The 23,294-nt window shown below is 40.0% G+C and overlaps 1 protein-coding gene across 1 annotated transcript in view; it reads left to right on the top strand.

The window, feature by feature from the left end:
• Positions 1–23,294, top strand: part of Pld5 (phospholipase D family member 5) — a 318,831-nt gene that overhangs the window by 118,536 nt on the left and 177,001 nt on the right. The window contains exon 2 of the mRNA XM_028755260.1: positions 12,655–12,791. Coding sequence (XP_028611093.1) covers positions 12,655–12,791 — 137 coding nt within the window. The remainder of the gene's footprint in view (positions 1–12,654; positions 12,792–23,294) is intronic.

The following is a 23,294-nucleotide window of genomic DNA, read 5'->3' as shown; positions in this document are numbered from 1 at the left end:
GTTGTAGGAAAATTATGCAACCCTCAATCTGAAGTTGACCTCTCAGAGAACTAAAACCACAGGTTCTGGAGCCACTGCCTATGTACCCTTGAGAAAAATGGGGTCCCTTTATACATGATAGACAAACAACACTGCAAGAAACCTATGAGGTTTCATCCCTCTAATGACATACTCTGTCAGGATGCAGCCCTAATCCTTTAATCTGTCTTCATAGTCTGAGAGAGAGACTAGAGGTGCACAGTGAGGACAGACTGGAAGGTCAGTAGCTCAGGAATGGTGATCAAGGAGAAGGGACCAGGAAAGGTAAGAAGAGGGGTAATCAGACTGTCACCTCAGAACAGAGTATGAAGTGGGAAGTGCTGTACACTGGTGCTGTGTGGGAAACCTTAGCTCTAAAGTAGACCCTGAGGCAAATGGCAAAGAATGGAGAAATAGAAGGAACATTTATCAGAGGAAAGAAAGAATGTGTAAGCCACGCTTACTCCTTGCCTCTCTCTGGGTCCATAACGGGCTAATAATTTATTCTGTGGTTCAGGAGTTTGTAAGGTACTTGTGCTGCTTTTGAAGAAGCGATAAATATTTATGTCCTGCTACAGAAGCATGGAAGGATGAAGAACAAGGCTGTCAACAACTAAGCCAAAGATTTACGAACAGCCTGAATGTTGCTTAGACCTGCACGAGCCACAACCACCCTCCTAGTAGAAAACAATAGCTGTAAGAAGGCCAGTGGAGAAAGCTTGGTGGCCCAGGTTACATTCAGATTTCCTTGTACTCTATCTGGCTCCCTGCCATGAGCCAATGGATTGCTCTGCTGTGGATGGAAACAGCAGAGCTCTGTGGATAACTTGTGATGGGATTTTTACCTGAGTCTTTGAAAACTGATAAATTAAAGATGAAGTTAGGAGATTGTTGGCTTCCACAGATGCAACAGGCTGTGTTTCATTCCCATGGTGAAGTGGACTAGACAAGATCCTCTGCATCTGTCACTCTAGCTGCTAAAATATTTAGCCTTGTCTTTCCTCCTGGCTCAATGACCCCACTGGTCTCTGCTATAGAGACACCTTTCTTCACCTGTGCTCAAGGATGCTCCCATTGTGTGTCTGCAGACCTCATGTAATGGGGACAATAGGCCCCTGTGTCCTGCAGGAAAGCCCAGTGTAGACTTAGTTGTAGATGTAAGCCAGAGTGGGCATCATAAAATGAAGAGAGAAATGGGGCAGCTCTGAGAGATTTGAAAGGGAGCAAGCAAGAATAGTGGCTGATTTGGAAAAAGTGACAAGAGAGAGGTCATAAAAGATGATGTCTTAGTTAGGATTTTACTGCTGTGAACAGACACCATGACCAAAGCAACTCTTATAAAAACAACATTAATTGGGGCTGGCTTAAAGGTTCAGAGGTTCAGTCCATTATTATTAAGGTGAGAACATGACAGCTTCTAGGCAGGCATGGTGTAGGCAGAGCTGGGAGTTCTACACCTTCATCTAAAGGCTGCTAGTGCAAGACTGACTTCCAGGCAGCTAAGACTAGGGTATTATAGCCCACACCCATGGTGACATACCTATTCTAACAAGGCCACACCTCCTAATAGTGCCACTCCCTGGCCCAAGCATATATAAACCATCACAAATGATATATAGCTTTTTGTTTTCTAGTTTCAACTCTATCATACCTTTTTGGTTATTTTTCATTCATTAATTTATTCATTCATTGATTCATTCATTTTGTGGTGGATTTGGTTTTTGACTTTCTGGTTATTAAAGTAGTAAGAACTATGTTTGCATCCAGAAGACTTTAATGCAAGTTATTTCTTAAAGTGGTACTTGTGAACACTGGGTTCGTCTTTTGTTATTATTATTGCCTATTTGTTTTTATCTTTCTTTATGAGTATGTGTGTGTATACACATGTATGTGGATGCCCACAGAGGGCTTCAATTCCCCTGAGGCTGGAGTTAGAGGGGTAGAACTGTATTTAGGAGCTGAATGATGTGGGTGCTGGAAACTGAACTCTAGTCCTCTGCAAGAACAGCAAATGCTCTTAACAAAGAAGCCATATCTCTAGCCCCTGGGATTTCTTTTTAATTTCAAGTTAGACATGAGTGGTCACTATATACATTTGTTATATCGAACCACTTACGAAGAGTGAATTTTTTAAAAAAAAATTTTTTTTTGAGGGAAGGGTTTTGTAACCTGAAATATTTCATGTTTTTTTTTCTATTCAAAGCATTCTAGTATAGCATTATTTAATATATAAATATATGATATTTAAATAATATATAAATCATGCTTTTGTTAAGAAACAGGAAAAAGTCTCAAAGTAGAGACATATAAGGAAGCCAGAAGGTGGGATAGGGAAGAGAAACTTCAGGAAGAGCGAGACCAGGAAGATGCTCTTAGAGTAGGGGGGGCCTGTCCAAGAGAATATTTACTTGTGATGTTCAGCATCCTTTGCTCATCATTGTTTACTTTTCTTGTTGCTATGATAATAGCCTGACAAATGCAACATAAGATGGGGAAGGCTTTATTTTAACTTACAGTTCCTCCTTCAGGAAATATTCTCCCTGCTAAGGTTATTGAGAAATATTCTCCCTGCCAAGGTTATTAGGGAATGTCCTCTCTGTCAAGGTTAATGACTCCATGATAATCAGAGACAGCATGAGTCTAGAAGATGAGGATGTGTTTATGTCTTTAGCAAAAATAGTGAACACTGTGACCTTTGGGACAGCCCATAAGGCTATGAGAAAGAACTCTGAAAATATAAGTTCAAAGAATATATAATTTTTCAACTATGCAAAATAAAAGGATGCAATATGAATTGTATAAGGACCTTCATGAACCTAAAAGAACAGAGGCAGCTGTACTATGCGCCAGCTTGTCAGAATATTAAGGAAGGAGATAAAAAGATTTGAGGAGTAGTGATCACAGAGCAAGATCCTGCCTAGCTAAGTTTATTGTTTCTGATTACAAAGGCAGGCAGATTCCTGAGTTCAAGGTCAGCATGGGACAGCCAGGCATAGGGGAAATGGCAATCTCAGAGTGAGATCCCACCCAGCTAACTTACTGTCTGTGCTTACAAAGGCAGGTAGATCTCTGAATTCATTTGCAATGTTAAGAAAAGAGAAAAGAAAAGAAGAATGTATTTTCTATTGTTTTCGAAGAGTCTAAGAGCTGGGGTCAGGGGATGCTGATTTGTGAAATAGTCAAAGCGGGATCTGGGGTGAACTATTGAATTGATATGTAAATAAAAGACTAGGGTTTGGTCTACAGGAGCTGAGCTATCTGAATGAGCTGTGTGGAGATCTCCCAGAATGCTTTCTCAAACAGAACACAGGCTATCAGCTTCTTTCCAGGATTTGACTTTGAGCTGTTTCTCTCATCACTCTCAAACATCCTTTTCTCAGGACCCCTGAACAAGGCAAGGCTGGTCTTTGGCAGGCAAACATTTGATTGGGGCTGGCTTACAGGTTCAGAGGTTCAGCCCATCATCATCATGGTGGGAAACATGGATTCTTGCAGGCAGACTCAGTGCTGAAGGAGCCAAGCGTTCTTCATTTTGCTTTAAAGGCAACTAGAGGAAACTAACTTCTGCACTGGGCAGAGCCTGAGCATAGAACTTCAAATCCCACCCCTACAGTGACACACTTCCTCCAACAAAGCTACACCTCCAAATAGTGCCACTCCTATGGCCAAGCATTCAAACACATGAATCTATGGAGGCCAAATCTATTCAAAGTACTCTCATTTATGCTTTCTCCCTTGTTCCTTTTTAATCAGCTCTGCACTCTAGCCCATGAGATGGCATAATATACATTTAGGGTAGGTCTTCCCTCCTCAGTTAAACCTCTCTGGACACTTCCCTTTCAGATATACCCAGATGTGTCTTCTAGACCACTCCAAATCCAATCAAGTTGACCATATAGGTGATTACATATTACACTCTGTGAAGAGAAACCTCAGCAATGTCTCACTAAGTAGTGGTGTGGGTGTTAGTAGTGTCTAACCAGAGGATGCTGTGGGTCCTGAGGAGGGCAGGAGTACTTAAGGAAAAGTGTCAATAGTGGCAGTCCCACTTTCTCTCCCATTCCTTGTTTAAGCTTGGAGTGGATGCTCATGAAGGTATCTGTGCTGTAATCAGGCATTTTCTTTTTAAAAAGAAATAGAAAAATGAAAACCAGGGACACCAAGCAAGATGAATTTTTGCTTTTTAATTTCTTTGCGATTTTGCCCCAAGTCAACTTTGCATTTGATTTAGTATGAAGGTTATTGACTTTTGTCAACAGTGCTGTTGGTTTTTTTTTTTTCCTTATTGATTGGATGAACTATCAACTTTTGAGGCTACTGGAAAACGAATAACTTAGAAAAGAAACCTGAAACCATTGTGATCAGCTATCTTCAGAATAAATCTCCATCAAAGCAGAAAGAACCTTGACTTGGTTTGATGTACTGAAATGTTCAAAACTATCTTCAGCTTGTTAAGGCCGAGTGTGGAGCTCAAGTTGCCCAAAAAGCCATCTGTTTATCAAAGGCCAGCTGGCAATTTCTTATCATTTGCTGCTCACTTTTATCTGTAATGAAGGGGAGGAATGCTGAGAACATGAAAGCGTAGCATCTTAGCTGCTGAATCCTGGCTGCTTTGCCTTGACATCCACAGTGTTCTTAGTTATATGCTGACATTCAACATCACTCTGTCTGCTTTGTGAGTACAAGGAGAATCCTTTATTCTATATGTAGGAATTACTTGAATTAGGGAAGATTCAACTCTTTTGTGAAATGGAGCACTTAGCCTTTCCTGCCTCTGACTCAGTCCTTACAACACTAGAATGATGTCTCCATCCCCTGAAAGACACACACACACACACACACACACACAGTTCAATTGCTTTATATTCTTATATTCTTGCCTGAAGTTATTTCTTTGTTCTAGCTTAAGATTTAGATTCCTTCCTGAAATTGCTTCTTTGTTCTAGCCTAATATCAGATTCTTGCCTGAAACCCATTTTCTTGTCCTTGGCCAATGTCAGATTCCTTCCAAGCAGCCCACTTCCTTGTCCTTGGCCAATGGCAGATTCCTGCCAAGCAGCCACAAAAGCTCTCCACATCTCCCCATTTTTTATTTCATAAACAAAACTGAGCCTGTCTTAAGTTGTTTTGACAAAAATACCTTCTTTTCCCATCATGGAATATCCATTATCAAAAGCAATGTACTTCTGTCTTAGGTTGGTTAGGCTCTGTGCAAAATCTTATCCGTTCTTGGCTTGCTAGTGTGTTAAATTAATAACTCTGTCTGGGAATCCATTTTCAATTTCAAGTCATGTACTTTGGCTGCCAACATGTTGATGTTGTTAAAGACAAGCTTTCACATGATGGGCAGAAATAAAAGTATTCCCAGGACAAAAAGGGCTAGCATGATCAAGCTATATGTGCTATTCTTGGTGCTTCATCAAGAGTTTCTCAATAAAGGGGCTGTGAGTGTGAATTACCTGTGTATGTATAACATACATGCACTACGTCTGTAAACTAAGGAAGAAAATAAACACTAGGGATATAAACGACAAATTTTTGTCTTTGCAAAATCCTCTTTTAAATATCCAGAACACCCAGAGATCATGTGATCATGTTGTTTGATCCTCCATTTATCTTTTTCTTTGTAAACATACATTTGTTACATGCTTGATACACATTTTTTAATTGAACAAAGCTCATCTTTCTTCTCTTTCCCAGTGCTTTCAATTACTGCAAGCTAAAGCAAGACACCAGTGATATTCCTTTAACATTTACAGGGGCCAACCCACTAGAGAGTGTCAGAAACACTTGCTGTCCAGGCAGACTGCCACACTGGTCTTTTGTGAAAACTAGAGTTCCTTTGATATGAGGGAGTGTCATTCAAGTAGGTAAATATAGGGGCAGGCAGAAAAACAACTGGGAACTAGTCCCTTACTGCCAGTGACTTCTTTATCAAGAAAAAGATAAAATAGAGGGTTGAACCAGATGATCTCTAGGTGTTCTAGATGTTTAAAAGTTCCTTGACTTTCCAGTTGCCCTTATAATTTGTGAACTGTGGATTAAGGTATATTCTCCACTTTAAGTAAATGTAGAGGTCATGCCTGATTATGATCAGTAGTAAATTGAGACAAATGAATAGTGGAGCTCTGAGAATGTAGCTTAGTGGTTGAACACTTCCTTAACACACACAAGCCCTAGGTTCTATCCTCAGTATTCCAAAGTCAGTCAGTCAAGTAATTAATCAACCATCCAACCAATCAATCACCCAACTAATCATCCAACCAATCAATCAAATAGCATTGTATTGTGGATAAATAACTTGTCCTGGGGCAGATGTAGTCCAGTAGACAGCTAGTTCTCTTCTTTCTTGCTATGAGAGATAATTTAGATTCAGATCTAATATAAGATTCCAAACAGTGGGGAAAAATAGAGTAACCTTTGTGTATCATAAACAGTGCACCTCAGTCTCTCACATAGGCCTCTCTCTTCCCCATAGATATGCACTGATGGTGTCATATTTGATCCCATGATCTTTCTCTGTTATTCACAAGCATGCATGAAACTATTAGTGGCTGAAAATATCACACAGAATCTCTGAATGAAATCTTCTGGTTTTAGGTACATTATTTCACATGATTTTACTCTTTAATCAAAGCACTGCAGTGGACTTCCTTATGTTTGTACATCTGTGCACATGTGCACAATTGCAAACCATTTCATGAAATTAAGTCTTGAAATGAGAAATGTGAGAGACAGGCATATTGCATACTTTCAACTGTTATCCAAGCAAACTCTGCCAAGTTGAATGTTTAGCGAATGCTCATGGCCCTAATTTCTATCATCTTCTAGTCAGTCTCCTGGACTGTTGCCAGACTAATGTGAAAAAGGAAAGTATTTATTTGGATGAAATCTAGTTCACCTATTGAAGTTTTCCTTCCTCTGTCTTTTTTATGAATAACAGTCCTACTATCTCAGTGTTTGCAATGAGGATAAATTACTTGACAGGAATCGACTCCTAGATTTAATCTCTGCTTCCTGAGTTTCTCCCACACATTAAGACTATTTCAAGATTAACTGGAGCATATTACATTTACTGAAAATAAAAACCTATTGGGAATATAGTGATTCATGAGTTGGATGTTCTTAGAACACAGGTACTTTTGCTTATTTTGAATTTACCACAATATCTCATTATTCCCACTAACTTGCCTACTTTGTCTTTAATGGATTTTTTTCCTGTCTATATTTTTAAAGTGGCGTGTTAAAATTAAAGTCTATATATTTAATTCTGTAAATGTCCCTGTAACCATTTCATTGGCCAACTCTCATGTGGTTTTGATATAGTATACTTTTATTTTCATTCAGTTCAAGATTCTGATTCTTTTCTTGATTTTTTTAAACCCATGGTTTGTGCAAATTAGTTTTAAATTCCAAATATTGGAGGATTTATCAGAGACCTTTCTTTTATTGGTTTATATTTGATTTTGTTATAGTCCTAGAGTTCAGGAGTACTGGAGTCCCTGTTCCTCCATTGAGACTTGTTTGAAATTCAGAATGTGGTCTTTTAGGTGAATGTTTTATGTGATCTCAAATAAAGGCTGACTTCTGCTAAGTCTTTGCTAGAATGCTCCATAAATCTTAAGTCAATGAAATTAGTCATTAGCATTCTTCAAATTTTCTACATGCATACTGGTTTCTCACCACATAACTCAACTCATTAATGAGAAAAGTATTTTTTTAAAAATCACTGAATAGATGAGAATTTTTAATTTCTCATTCTGTTTGAGCCACTTTTGTTTAATGCATTTATGTAAATTTATTAGTTGCATATATGCTGTGCACTAGCCCTCTTGGTTCCGTGTTGGAGAACCCTGCTATTAAGGTCAAAGTCCACTATGTCCAGATGACTCTCTGAGCACCGCACAAAATGGAGGACTCCCTTTCTCAGTGGGGCTTTCCTTTATCTGCCTATCTCTACTTGGAGAGAGTCTCTGAACACAGACGCCCAATATTATCTGAAAAACTACCCTCTGTAGAGCTCTCTGGAAGCACTGCGTGACTCAGCACAGGAGTCCCACTCTGGCTCCTCACACATATAATTAGGTGTTGTGTTATGACCAATCAGCCCTTTCCACTTGTAACCGTAAGAGCCCTTGTATATCCCTGGAACAATAAAGTTCCTTAATGAATACTGATAGTAAAATGTTTTCTATTATATCCTTTATTTCCATAGAGATCACTACATTGTTTCTTATGTTGTAGTTAATCCGCTAATTCCCTTCGATGACTTTTTTAATGTCTAAAATTTAGATTATGTTACTTATATATTTTATTTATCTTACTTTCTCATAATTATCTTTTTTGACATCAAGTGGTATCTGGAGCTTGGTGCCCATGCATTATAGGATACTCCCCTCCCCCAGATACTCTGGGCATTAGGAATACTAGCTCCCTTTGGTCCTATTGTAGGTCAAAGTTTGTTCTACTCATTCCTTTCAAGTGGCATCTCTTACAAGTGGCTCCTTCACATATGTGTGCTGATTTGTACTCAACTCAAAACTCAGTGAGACTTTCTGAAGCTCTTCTGTGGATCTCTCTCTCTCTCTCTCTCTCTCTCTCTCTCTCTCTCTCTCCCTCTCCTCTCTCTCTCTCTCTCTCTCTCTCTCTCTCTCTCTCTCTCTCCCTGCTTCCCCCCCCTTCCTGCTAGCTTTAGCTGATTTGATCTTTGTCACCCCTAGCTTTCTCTTCTTGGCTTCTATTGGTGAGCTATGTATATGCTTCCCCTTTGCTATACTGTTGTTCCCAGGGCTCGTTCAGCATTTCTCTGGTGTGTAGGGGTGCAGGATCCATGCTAGGTCACTGACCACATTTTATATGACTTTGGCAGAACATTTACATAGTTCATGGAAGGGCTGCAGAGGACAGAGGTATCACACTAAGGATCCTAAAGAATATGAGGAGGAAGTGGTATTCACAGTAAAGATTCCCCCCAGACCCCTTATGCAGTACATAGTCTAGGTCTTCTGATTTGGTTCTACCATGAAATCATTATTCTACAACTTGGTAAGTCACCAAAAAAGATGACTCTGGATCTTCTAGGTGATATGTTTTCCTGGGACCATGGGTAAGAACTCAAAATATATTATATCCTGAATTAATAATACAGATCCAGCAACTCTGTGATGCTATGACACAGAGCCAGCTGTTCAACCTTGATTTCTACCATTGGAGATCTGTTGACTAAAACTAATGGCAATAACGAAATAACTAAATTTGATGTTAAGTAGAAAATAAAGGCAAAAACTTGAAAATCATAAAGAAAAATACTTAAATTTATAAACAAATCTATAGTATCTGGATCTAGAAACCTGAATTAACCAACCAGATTATTTCCAACTTTTTGGGTCATCTTTGTCATTGAATCACTCAAATGTCTTTGAGTCTTTGTTGGTACATCTCTCCTTGGAAAAATTTTTTTCTAGAAATTCCAGCTTTGCAGAGATTAAGAGGTAGATAAATAAAATAAATGTGTTGTATTTTTAAACTTGGACATGTTTTTAAAACCTTGTTAGTTTTCTTTGAAAAGAACTTTAACACTATATAGACTGAGTGGGTTATGTTGTGGTAATTATTTAAAATCGGCCACTTGTTAATCCGACTATCTAAGCTGCAGCGGCTCTGCCTAGCCCAACCACCATGTTTCTTGGCCTGAGGCCACATGCGCACTGCAGCTAGAACGGCCCACCAGAAACACCAGCCCTGCCACCCACTAGATGCCAGCATGAGAGATGGCTCTGCCAATCTTCCACGCTGTCTCTGAAAGGCAGGGCATTGCCCAGACCATTCTGCCATCCATACAGGCCCAGTAAGAGAATGAAGCTCTAATTCTTATAGATTAATCAAAAGCTTTATATGTTTGATAATGATTAATAACAAGATGCCCATACAAAGAGAGTTGTATCCCAATTAGCTAACCTAATTATAAGTTTATAAATTGTTCCCCACGAGTGCACTCCATACCTGTGTGGTTCTCCATCCTCCTATGTCTCTACCCTCTCTAGCTCCTCCTCTTCCTTTTTTCTCTTCCTCTCCCAACTCCTCCTTTTCCTTTCCTTACTCCTCCTACTGTAGCTACTCCTACAGGGTTATATTTAGGAAAATACATGTATATATGTACCATATATTTAATACATATGTAATAGCATTTAATGACAGAGAAGGTCATGATTTGAAGGAGAATTGAGAGGTATTGTTGGGGAAGTTTAGAGTGAGAGAAGGAAAGGGAGAAATATTATAATTATATTATAAACTCAGAAATAAATAGAACTTGTAAATAATGAAAGACAACATGAATTTTTAAATTTCACCTTTATGTTCATGGGTGTAAATTTCTCACTGCTTGTTAAATAATATAGAAGCCTTGTTGGAAATATTTCTAATTTTCAAGTATAATACTCTGTCTCTAGTCAGAGGTCTCATGTATCTATTTCTTACTTGAGGTAAAGTGCATAAAACTTTCAAATACTTTAAATGTTAGTGTAAGTGTATGTATTTATTCACCAAGAACCTAACTTATTTGCATTTATAGAAGAACTTCAGTGGAAAGCTTAACTAGTTGATTATTTCAACCTTCAGTTTCCTTTCACATGCTGAGTGTATCAATGAAGTTTGGATTGTATGCATGTCTATTGGTTCTTCTTAAAACTATTTCCTTTGAGTCAGTTCAATAGAAACATGAAAGTATGGTTCATACCAGTTTCTGGAATGATCTATTCAGGAGTTAAAATTAAGAATTCTCTTTATAACCTGAAGTTTGGTCTCATGAGAGTTTTTTACAATCATTTGAATATATTTTTTCACTTTGATGAGATAGAAATTAAATGAAATAGTCTTAGTGTGACCTTATGTTGTTAAAGTACAGTGCTCCAAGGACTCATTTTGAAATGAGGGTCAGAGTCTGGGGGTCTCTTCTTTGGTAAATTAAAATGAAAATACTAGCTAAACTGCTCAAACAGAATTTAATAACATGGAATTAAATTAATAGAAGTTAATGAAAATGTGAAAGTTTATTACATCAAAGAACTTCCAATGAAAAACAAATTACTCAGGGTTTTCATTTACTGATTTGTCATGACATTGAGAACAAAGAGAAACAAATCAATATTGTTATAGCTTAGGCATTTAGTTTTCACTAGGGCTCATTTGTCAGCTCCTACTCTGTACCTGATATATGTTACGGATGCTATCTACAGATTTGGGTTTTTTTAGATAATGTTTAATTATATTGTCCAGATTTAGCTCCCTGCACTGAGGCTTTTAATGGGTAAATAGGTTTTTATTAATTTAAACTCTTCTAAAGGCTTTTGTTGTTTATTTCTGTGCACAACTTCTAGCAAAAGTATAGGAAACTAATCCCAGTACATGAGAATATGAGGCCAAAGGGCTATGAATTTGAAGCTATTCTAGACTGTACAGTGAACAAAGACCTTAATCGAAGCCCTAAAACTTTGAAAGTCTGAGGACAGAAAACCAGTGGAAATGGCTCAAAATATAAGCACAAAATGACTTTCTGAATAAGACTCCAATCATTCTGGAAATAATTGTAAGAACTGACATGTGGGCTCACATGAAGTTAGAAAGTTTGACAAAGCATCAGAAATGACCCCTAGAATAGGTGAAGAATCCTTGCCAGCTATTCAGACACAGAGGTGTGTTTCACCAGTGAGTAGTGTTCATGGAGTATATCAGCTAGTCACGACACAGGTTGTCTGCATAAAATAACTCACTTCATATGATTTGATTCCTCAGTGCACCCTTACAAAGTAGCTGATGTTGTTATCCCTATTTTACAAGGGGGCAAGATGAAACAGGGCAAAGGGCATTATTCCTGGCTCTGCCTCCTAACACATTACAAAGGACAGAGATTCTCTCTAGGGTTATTACAGTCACTTCTTGGTTAAGGAAGGCTCTACTCTCACAACCTACTGCCTTCCAGAAAACTCTGACCCCAAAAACCATCAGTGTGGAGGGCATATGGTGAGATGAGATTTTAGCATAAACTTGAGAAATGGGGCACAACCATTCAGATACCTGCAGAGGGAAACCAGGCAAAAACCATTTGTCCAGGTGCTCACGAATCTCACCCATTTACCCCGTTCCACTATCTGGAGCCACAGGGCTCTATATAGAAGCATCTGAAATTGCAGTGTTTGGACTTGAAGAGTGAGACAACTAGTGGCCTTTGCAGCCAGCACCTTCAAGTTCTAATTGAAAATCAAGTATGTGAATGTTATTCATGACATCGAGAGAAGAAGAAGAAGAAAAAAGCTATGTCCATTGCAAAGTTCACCACTCTGGCATCTGTACTTCTAGATCTTGTGGCTGCTGTTTGTAGCCATCATTTGTAGCCTGTCTTTGGGTTGGAAAGGACAGGCTGGTCCTGAAGCCTGCATAACACTGAGAGCTGTTTAACGTACTAGGGGTTGAAGACTGTGTTGCTGGATAAACATAAAAACCTTCGGCGTTTGTACCTGAAGAGTGACTCTTTTCTAGCCACCACATAGTAATGAATCCCAGAGGACACGCTGGTGTTTTGAAAAATCTCAGCCTCCTCCGGGCCGTGGCCCCTGACGTTTCTCCCTTCTCCTATTCCAGTCCCAGCAGAAGTGCATCGTGATCTTTGCTCTGGTCTGCTGCTTCGCCGTCCTGGTCGCGCTGATCTTTTCAGCTGTGGACATCATGGGAGAGGATGAGGACGGACTCTCAGAGAAGAATTGCCAAAATAAATGTCGGTAAGAGGTAACAAACAAAAATTCTCTTTTAGGGGGTGGGTGAGAAATTCAGGGATGGGCCTGGACAGGGAAGAGAGAAGTGTCTACTTAGATCTGCTTTCAGCAGGACTTGGCTGAAGCCTTACTGTCCTCAGAGATGTCAGGTCCTAGGCATGATTGGCAGTTTCATTCACTCTACAACCTGGCCCTATTCTACATAGAGAATAGGTTGACGATTCGAGCAGTCTCCATTTTTGGAGACTTCTGTGTATGACATTTTAATCCACTCCCTGAGAAAGCCTGACAGAGGCAGGAGCCCCGATGGACAGAGAACACAGCTCTATTTGTTTATAGTAGAAGTTAACTCATGCAGCTCAGGATTTGTTTATAGTAGAAGTTTATATTTGTTTATAGTAAAAGTTAACTCATGCAGCTCAGGATTTGTTTATAGTAGAAGTTTATATCTGTTTATAGTAGAAGTTAACTCATGCAGCTCAGGATTTGTTTATATTTGTTTATAGTAGAAGTTAACTCATGCAGCTCAGGATTTGTTTATAGTAGAAGTTTATATTTGTTTATAGTAGAAGTTAACTCATGCAGCTCAGGATTGGCTGCACCTTGTATGTAGTTGTTTATCTGCTTATTCATTAATCTAGATATTATACGAGCTTTACTAATCACTTCTTATCACAGACCATAGCTTGAGATTTCAGTAGCTCAGATATTCCTGGGAACCCATAAGAGTCACTGTCTTTTGACAGAAACGCAAATACACTGTGCTGTTCACATGGTGATGAAACCAAGTAAAGATATGTTTCTCAGAACACGGCTTTTTGCATATACATGATTATATTATGTGACTTCAGTTGCGTTATGTAATGTAATCCTGGGACTCTTCCTTATCTGTAGAGCTTTCATGGCATGAATTCTGCCCCAGAAGTTTCCACTCTTCCCTAAGCTGTGACATTTTATACTATGTATGTATGTATGTATGTATGTATGTATGTATGTATGTATGTAGTGTGGTGTGTGTGTGTGTGTGTGTGTGTGTGTGTGTGTGTGTGTGTGTTTGTAAATATGTGGACACATGAGCCAGAGCTTTCTTTCAACTGGAGGTCAGAGAACAACCCATGAAACTTGGTTCTTTCCTTCCAGGGTTGATGGTTTAAATATGCTTGGCCCATGAGAAGTGGTACTATTAGGAGATATGGCTTTGTTGGAATACGTGTGGCCTTATTGGAGGAAAAGTGTCACTGTGTAGGCAGGCTTTGAGGGCTCCTAGTGCCCAAATTCCACCCAGTGTAGAGTTTCCTCTTGACTGTCTTCAGATCAAGATGTAGATCTCTCAGCTTTTCTAACACCAGCACCATGTGTGCCTGGATGCTATCATGCCTCCTGCCACAATGATAATGGACTGATTCTCTAAAACTAAGCCAGCACCAGTTAAATGTTTGTCTTCTAAGAGTTGCCTTGGTCATGGTGTCTCCTCATAGCAATGGAAACCCTAACTGAACCACAGGGATTGATCTCAGGCTGTAAGACTCTGCAGCAAGCCCCTTTACCACTAAGCCATTTTCCTGGTCCTGACTTGTTTTCATTTTGGGGGTTGGGGACTGAGGTAGAAACATACCAAGAAGAGGCTGTCGTCGATGTCTAGGTAGGAAACATGAGTGCTCATTCTGATATAAACTACAATTTAAACTCATGCTCGGCTCTCTTCCACAATTGCTATCTGAAGTTTGTGCCCTCAGTTCAGCTCTACAGTGACATCTACATAAAAGAGATCATGTTGACAGAAGCCTGATAGTGGGTACACAATATTTCACCCTGGATATTTTGCCTGGAATTCGAATGTTCTAGCATAAGAAATGTCCTGGAAAAAAATGGACTCTTTCCTCTCTCTGATCCATTGTTCTGCATTCCTCCAGGCACTGATGCCACTAGTAAAAATGACCAAGCTTTTCCAACAGAGTTGGAATTCCTGAGATGCCCCCCAGCAGGGGGAAATATTAGGTCAGTAGGTGCTCCTTAGAAGGCTAGCCTCAGCCTCCCCTTCATCATCATCAGCCTTCTCCCTCTCACTGTCTCACTGCTCTGGCTCTTCTTAGATTTTACTCTACGGTGGCACTCACTGGATCAACTGACTTTACTCTCCAATTGTGTGATCCCACAGAGGTATATACAGTTTCTCTGTAGGCTTCCCTGCTTTGGGGGGTGTTACTAAAAACAGTGCCATGTCCTGAGTGCAACCTTTGCTGAGATCTGCTACTTAGAAATTCAAGTCTGCCTGTATTTGTCTCTCCACTCACTCCTGAAAGTCAAATGCAGCCTGACAGCTCTCTTCCTCTGTGTTTTGATAGCCTCTCCCCAAGTTCTTTTTTACACCGTGTTCTTTTCCAAGTATCTCCCTGTAATTCATCTCATTCCACTCACTAGCCCATCTATCCTGTGATGGATCTCTAGTCTGAATCACACTGCTCAGTCAGCTGCCCCAACTTTTATGCTTTTATTAATGTGTCTCGCCATGGTCTTTTCTGTCTGCTTTGCTCTATTTCTTTGTCCCACGCGTTACTTTTCTGCCATGTGTCTTTACTAATAGAAGATAATCAACATTTACCTATCAAAAATTATAAAATGCAAATTATTCAAAAATGGTCCTCTCAATATCTTTTATTTAAGTTTAAAGATGGGATCGCTCAGCACTAAGCTTTTAATAGACAATAATTTTTATGTGATCCAAGTCTAAATCACTGAGATTTTACTGTTCATTGGAGTGATAATGTCTGACATTTCTTATGTCTCCATAGTGGAATTTTCTCTGGGGTAACAGCTGAGGATTATGAAAGCAAAGACAGTGTACAGTCCAGTGATACAACTGGAGACTAGGATGAAAACACAAAGGTCTGATCTTCTGCTTCTCAATGGCAGAGTTACGGAAAAAGAAGTAGCTTTACAACAACAAGCTTTGCCTTTGGATGGTAACAGCCCCCTTTGCCCTATGAGGATAATCTTTGATATAGGTTTTCAAAGGAAGGCATATGAACCCCAGGCAGATGGATGCCTTGATTGTCAGTGATGTAGAAAGCAGTTCATTGTGGAATGTGGCTGTGCCTTGCCTCATTTACATGGGCCCATGACAGTAGGATCCAGGGTATCTCAGGAAGACTTAATTGATCAGAGTTCTGTGGCTAAAACATCCTGTGCTTAGCTGTTGTGACCAGCGTGCATGACAAGTTCCTTGCCTACCAGCAAACTTCTTCATTAACCTCGGACCATGGACAGTGGGTGTCAGGAAGAAACAGGGTTTGTGAATCACTAGCTAAGATTCAGTGAGTGGGAGCTTATTCCTAAGAGGCAGAACCAGCAGGAGCAGAAAGAGACTGTTCTATTAAAGTGAAACTGAATAATTTAAGACTATGATTTATTTTTCTAATTGGCATTGAGTAAATAACTTTCAACAACAATTAGAAGCAGAAGATAAAAGCTTAATTCTGAGTGAAGGCTGAGAATCCTCTAAACCTATTTCAGTGCAGACATTTTTAGCTCTAAACTTGACTTTCAAACATAATGACACATATTAACATTTTATTTCACTATTGAGTCCAATCAAATTTATATTTCCTACATTATGAGAGATTTTTATTAGTAATCATACTCAGAAAATTATGTTTATATAACCCACAGCTAAAAAATATCTGAGGTTATTTTTGAAATAATTCCTTATCTTTAATGTGTGATGCTTTAAAAAAGGAAATCTGGATGAGCATGACACTTCCTAGTGGTCTGTAATTACCACTCGGGGAAGCAGCAGAAGCTAATTATTTCAAAGTTCTGATTTTAATGAAACTTAATATACAACTAATGATGCTGACATTTCCTGTTACCGGTTTGGTTCTCCAGGAAGAGTATTTGAATGTGGTGTATATTTCTCAAAAAGTTCACTGAACTCTTGTAGGCAAAGCCATACCTGATAATCATGATGAATGACAAGAACAGTTGTCAGTGACAAACAGTAAGGAACATATCTCTGTGAAGCCATTCTTTTTTTTTTATTGGATATTTTATTTATTTACATTTCAGATGTCATGCCTTTTCCCCATTCCTCTCCCAGAACCCCCTCTATCCTATCCCCCCTCGTCATTCTTGCTTTTTTTTCTTTATTAGTATTTTAAGTTAACATACAAAATACTGAGCTTTATTACAGCATCCTCATACATGTGTATTAGAGTTATGATGTGTTTCCCTCTGCCCCTTCCCTTTCTTCCTCCAGCTAAATTTCCTCATTTGATTTCCTGTTACATGTATTCCATCACCCTCCCTTCTCAACCTTTTTTTTTAATTAGTAACTTTTTAAAAAATGTTAATCAAAGGCTTTATAGGTTTGGTAATGCTCAATAACAAGATGCCCATACAATCAGAAGTGTAACCCAATACCCAACCTAGATATACCAACTATCTTTGGTGGAGACACTCGAACTTCCACCTCCATGTCCCCCATCTCCTAGCTCCTCCTCTCATTCTCTTCCTCCTCTCCTTACTCCTCCTCTTCCTCTCCTTACTCCTCCCACCTTAGCTCCTCCTACACATCATCCTTCCTGTTAAAATAAAACTTTTCTCTCAAAATACAATTAGGGCGTAATTATACCAATTTGTATCAGTAAGGTACAAGATAGATCTAATACCCATTCCAACATTATGTTGACTAACCAGAACCTCTGTCATCTCTCCTAACTAAAAGACTTAGCTCTGAACCTGTCTTTTTTCTTGGCTTTAGAATGAATGTCAGCTGAAAATCATCCTCTCAAATCTTTTCTCTCAAAGTAAATAGCCAGGATTGGCTATGAGACCATAAGTCTTCAACCCTGCCAGAAATCCAGAATGACTGAATTAACTGAAATTATGGGAAGCACAAAGCATAGCTTCTAAAACTTAGCCAATTTATAGAGACCGCTACACCTGGACAGTCTCTATACTACAAAACGTTGGAGCATCTGATCTTCAGCCTTCTGGCCCAGGATCATCTGACAGACCTAGTGATGCAGAATTATTAAGGGCTGATTGCTCTGTCTTGGCAGATATAATCAGTCGACTATTCTGCAAGTGTGTCCTTTTCGGGACAGTAGTTTGTCTGTAGATGAAAAGAGGCAACTCTTGCCTAGTGGCTGTCTCACCACAACTGAAGTAACTCCAAAGATGCTCAATTTCTTCTTAGAATCCAAGACAGGAAGCTGTCAGGAGTAGACAGGTCTCTAATCAAAATGAGCATTAATACGGAAATGTTTGTAAAGTCAATTCTGTGGACTTCTGATGTTTTGAAAACCAACTACCCATATAAGGCAATCTGGACTGTTGTCTGTTAACTCCTCTCAGCTATTTCTAAATAAAATATAGAAAACACCCTAACAGTAAACTCAGAGCCATGAATTTGCTATAGGCCCTTAACTCACAGGCTAACCATCTTGAATCAGTTAAAAGAGTTAAAGAAGGACTGGGTCTAAGCCTTGTATTCCTAAATGTGTTATATAGGCACAATGCCTATGAGAGTAACAATATTGATCTCACTTTTATATCAATAAGAAACTCGTACCAATGAAAATCTTAAATTTGAAATCAAAGTAAATTTTGTACCATTTAAGAAATTATAACTTCAGATTAATAACAATTATACAGATTTCTACCAATAGGTTATGGCTATGCAATAAATCCTAGCTATTCCTCCCTGTTCTGACAAAACCACTACTTTTCCCTAGAAAGACAGCCCAATATTAACCACCTCAGTCTCCAAGCCCAGGGAATAGGGGCGCCGACTCTTCATTAACTTCTTCAAGCTGGTTACGGGCGTTGAGATATTAGAAGAGGGGTGGGGGGAAGAGTAAATTGATAAGCCTCTGACATCTGTGTCTTTACTGCATCTAGATGAAATTCCAGGACATCAGAAGTTCGAGGAGGTCTGCTCAGCTTGCTTGATGAATACCAAGGCTGTGTATTCTGCAATATACAATTCTCAAAACAAATTTTAGTACCAAGATAAGTTTTTGTTTGAATTCTGGAATCTAGTCTTCTGGGAGCCTGACTCTGTCATGTCTAATCCATATAATTCTAGGAGTTTCTACGAGGGTGTGCTCCCACCATCCTCCCATTTCCACCTTCCTGATCTTGAATTCCCCAACACTAGGGGATCCAAACTTTCAGGCACCAAGGCCCTCTACTTCCACTGATGTCTGACAAGGCCATTCTCAACTACCTATACAGGTGGAGCCCTTGCTCGGTGCCTTTGTGTTCTCAGGCTGAAGATTTTAGAATGGCTACTCCAGCTTGTTTCTTAGGACCATTTGCTTGAAAAATTGTTTTTCAGCCTTTTACTCTAATGTAGTGTCTGTCTTTGTCACTGAGGTGGGTTTTCTGTATGCAGCAAAATGCTGGGTGCTGTTTACATATCCAGTCCATTAGCCTATGTCTTTTTATTGGGGAATTGAGTCCACTGATGTTAAGAGATATTAAGGAACAGTGATTGTTGTTTCCTGCTATTTTTGTTATTAGAGGTGGAATTATCTTTGTGTGGCTATCTTCTTTTGGATTTGTTGGAGGAGGATTACTTTCTTGCTCTTTCTAGGGTATAATTTCCCTCCTTGTTTTGGAGCTTTCCCGCTATTATCCTTTGTAATGCTGGGTTTGTGGAAAGATATTGTGTAAATTTGGATTTGTCATGGAATATCTTGGTTTCTCCATCTATGGTAATTGAGAGTTTTTCTGGGTATAGTAGCCTGGGCTGGCATTTGTGTTCTCTTAGGGTCTGTATGACATCTGTCCAGGATCTTCTGACTTTTATAATATCTGTTGGGAAGTCTGGTGTAATTCTGATAGGGTCTGCCTTTATATGTTACTTGGCCTTTTTCCCTTACTGCATTTAATAGTCTTCCTTGGTTTGTGCATTGGGTGTTTTGATTATTATGTGATGGGAGTTATTTCTTTTCTGGTCTAGTCTATTTGGAGTTCTGTAGGCTTCTTGTATGTTTATGGGCATCTCGTTCTTTAGATTAGGGAACTTTTCTTCTATAATTTTGTTGAAGATATTTATTGGCCCTTTAAGTTGGGAATCTTCACTCTCTTCTCTACTTATTATCCTTAGGTTTGGTTTTCTCATTGTGTCCTAGATTCCTTGATGTTTTGTGTTAAGAACTTTTTGCATTTTCTTTGACAGTTGTGTCAATTCTTTCTATGATATCTTCTGCACCAAAGATTCTCTCTTCTATCTCTTGTAATCTGTTGGTGATGCTTGCGACTATGACTCCTGATCTCTTTCCTAGGTTTTCTATCTCCAGGGTAGTCTCCCTTTGTGATTTCTTTATTGTTTCTACTTCCATTTTTATGTCCTGGATGGTTTTGATCAATTCCTTCATCTGTTTGGTTGTGTTCTCTTGTAATTCTTTAAGGGATTTTTGTGTTTCCTCTTTAAGGGATTCTATCTGTTTACCTGTGTTCTCCTCAAATTCTTTGAGAGTGTTATTTATGTCCCTCTTAAAGTCCTCTATCATCATCATTAAAAGTGATTTTAAATCTGAGACTCGCTTTCCTGGTGATATGGGGAATTCAGGACTTTCTAGTGTGGGAGAACAAGGTTCTAATGATGCCAAGTACCCTGAGTTGCTGATGCTTATGTTCTTGCACTTACCTTTTGCCATCTGGATCTCCTTAGTGCTACCTGCCCTGTCTCTGACTGCAACCTGTCTTTCTTATTATCTTGGTTGTTTCAGAACTGTGTGAGGTGGCTGTTACTACTGGAATTAGAGCTGGGTCATAAGATCTGCTCAGTGCTCAGGCCCAGACCAGAAGGAACCAGTGCTCCAGGCCAGGAGAGAATTCCTGGGTCCCAGTGGGTCCCAGTTACTCCCTGTTTGGGGTGGGTATTGCTGTCTCCTTACCTAAGATACTGCCCAGGTTAGAGCTCCTGGGAGGCCCACTTCCTCTGGGATTTGTGAGATTGGGTGCAGGGCTGCTGCCCAAGATCTGCTCAGTGCTCGGGTCCAAACCAGAAGGCATGAAGCCATTTTTAATGTGCCAAGGAGAACCCAGAGTTAACCAGAAGCAACAGAAACACTGACAGAAAACATTATTGTTGCTCTGTCATGTATCCCGGTAGAGGTCAAAGGAATGCATGCATGTGAAAGTCAGAGTGGCAACTTGTAGGAACCAATTTTCTCTCCATCATATGGGTCCCAGGGTTCAAACTCAGGTTTCCAACCTTGGTTTTAAGTCCCCTTACCAGCTGAACAATCTCACCAGCCCTTTACTATACCTTTTGAGCCCAAAATTTATTTGCAGTATTTGGTTTAGACCAGTGATTCTCAACCTCCCTAATGCTGCCATTAATACAGTTCCTCATGTTGTGGTGACACCAACCATAAAATTATTCCATTGCTACTCCATAACTGTATTTCTGCTACTGCTATAAATCTTAATGTAATTACCTGATATCCAGGATATCAGATATGTAACCCCCATAGGCATTGCAACCCACAGGTTGAGAACCACTGGTTTAGAAGATTATTGTTCTACATGAGGTAATTTTCTTGGAAATGATGTGAAAATCTCTCTGCTTCACTTCATACATTCTCTGCTCACATCCTGCCATCCTGACCAGCTCCATTTCTAGATATCCCCATCTTTGCCAATGTCCACCCACAGCCGTGCTTGCTACATATGGCTCCCTGAGCTGCAAACACCAGTGTCTGTCTGTGCATCACTCACTTGGCTTGATGCAGCCTTTGTGCCTGTCTCCATCTCACAGGCCTCACAGGTGACAGCCTTATTTTAAGTTCAGGCTACCCTGCTTTTGGGGGCTTTAACGCTGCCCAGAGCTGATCTCTGCCAGAATGCCCTAGCTACTGACAAACACTAGTGTTAGTTATGGGTTTTTATTCCCAGTCATTTAACTCATCCCATCCCCACAGTAGTCTTGTGCTGCCAAATATGTATATTGTAGTCCATGAAAATTCCCATTAGAAACCTGGATGAGGCAGGCTTGGCTATGCACGGCAGTAATTCCAGCACTCGAGAGGCTACAGCAGAGGAGCATGGGTCCCAGAAGAGCATGAGCTGCAGAGCAAGACCCTTCCTCAGGGAGAGAGAAAGAAAACTTAGTAGAAGATGGAGGGAAAGGAGAAAAGGAAAAAATAAAGAAAAAGAACAATAGACACTTTCAGCACAGCGCATAGTAGTTGCTGAGCTGCTGATGCAGGGAGGCTTGAGTCTGGTTGATGCCCTTTGTCCTGTTATTTATTTTGTTTGTTATTAGAACAAACAAGCAAACAAAGCCCAAAAGCATGGCTAAGAGGGGAAACTTTCCTCCCCAGTTTGAAGACATCAGGAGTACAGCACATTGAACGTTCTAGAATTCCCAAAACATTCAGATCAATGCCTTTTTATCTGTCAAAATGCTCTTAGATGAGTATTGAGTTTGGATCTCGCTTTGCTGTAAGTGAAAGTTGAATCAAGGATGTTTTAACTTAAGACACACTCAATGAAAGTAGAATCAGTCTAGTCTGGAAATGTGATATTACAGATTGATTACATTGCTTTGTAACTACCAATTTTTTTTTCAGGTTTAGACATTGATAATTACACCCAAGCTGAATTTAAATCTCCTGGATGCAAATAAAAGTCTTTGGAGCAGTGTGTACCTGTAACTCCAGCACCAAAAGACAGGAGAATCCCAGGGGTTCATGAGCCAGACAGTCTAGAAAGAGAGACAGATTTGATTGGAGACCCAAGCACACACTTATAAATACGAAAAACAATAGGGGCCCCAATGTCTTCCTCTGGGATCTATAGGCACACCACAGGTGAATATACATGTGTGCACATGCACAGAGAGGGGGGGAGGGGGAGGGAGAGGGAGAGGGAGAGGGGGAGGGGGAGAGGGAGAGAGGGAGAGGGAGAGGGAGAGAGGGAGAGGGAGAGAGGGAGAGGGAGAGGGAGAGAGGGAGAGAGGGAGAGGGAGACGGGGAGAGGAAGAGAGGGAGAGGGAGAGGGAGAGAGAGAGGGAGAGGGAGAGGGAGAGGGAGAGGGAGAGGGAGAGGGAGAGGGAGAGGGAGAGGCAGACACAGAGGGAGACACAGAGGCAGACACAGAGGCAGACACAGAGGCAGACACAGAGGCAGATGCAGAGGCAGATGCAGAGACAGAGACTGAGAGAAACGGACAGAGGAGAGAAAAGTATTATACCTTCAGATGGCATAGTTTATATTCTATTAAGAGTCCCCCAAGATGCAACTCACAGGCCACATGAAGTCCATAAAGAAGGAAGACCAAGTGGGGGTGATTCGGTCCTTCTTAGAAGGAGCAACAAAATACTCAAGGGAGGAAATATGGAGACAAAGCGAGGGACAAAAACTGAAGGAGGGGCCGTCTGAAGACCTTTCCACCTGAGTATCCATCCCATGTGCAGTCACCAAAGGTAGATGCTGATGTGGAAGTCAGGAAGTGCATGCTGATAAGAGCCTGATATGGATGTCTCCTCAGAGG

This window comes from Grammomys surdaster, unplaced genomic scaffold, assembly GCF_004785775.1.
Source record: "Grammomys surdaster isolate TR1022 unplaced genomic scaffold, NIH_TR_1.0 126051, whole genome shotgun sequence".
Taxonomy (NCBI): Eukaryota; Metazoa; Chordata; class Mammalia; order Rodentia; family Muridae; genus Grammomys; species Grammomys surdaster.
The sequence above is the reverse complement of the archived record's forward strand: the minus strand, read 5'-3'. Positions and strand labels throughout refer to the sequence as shown.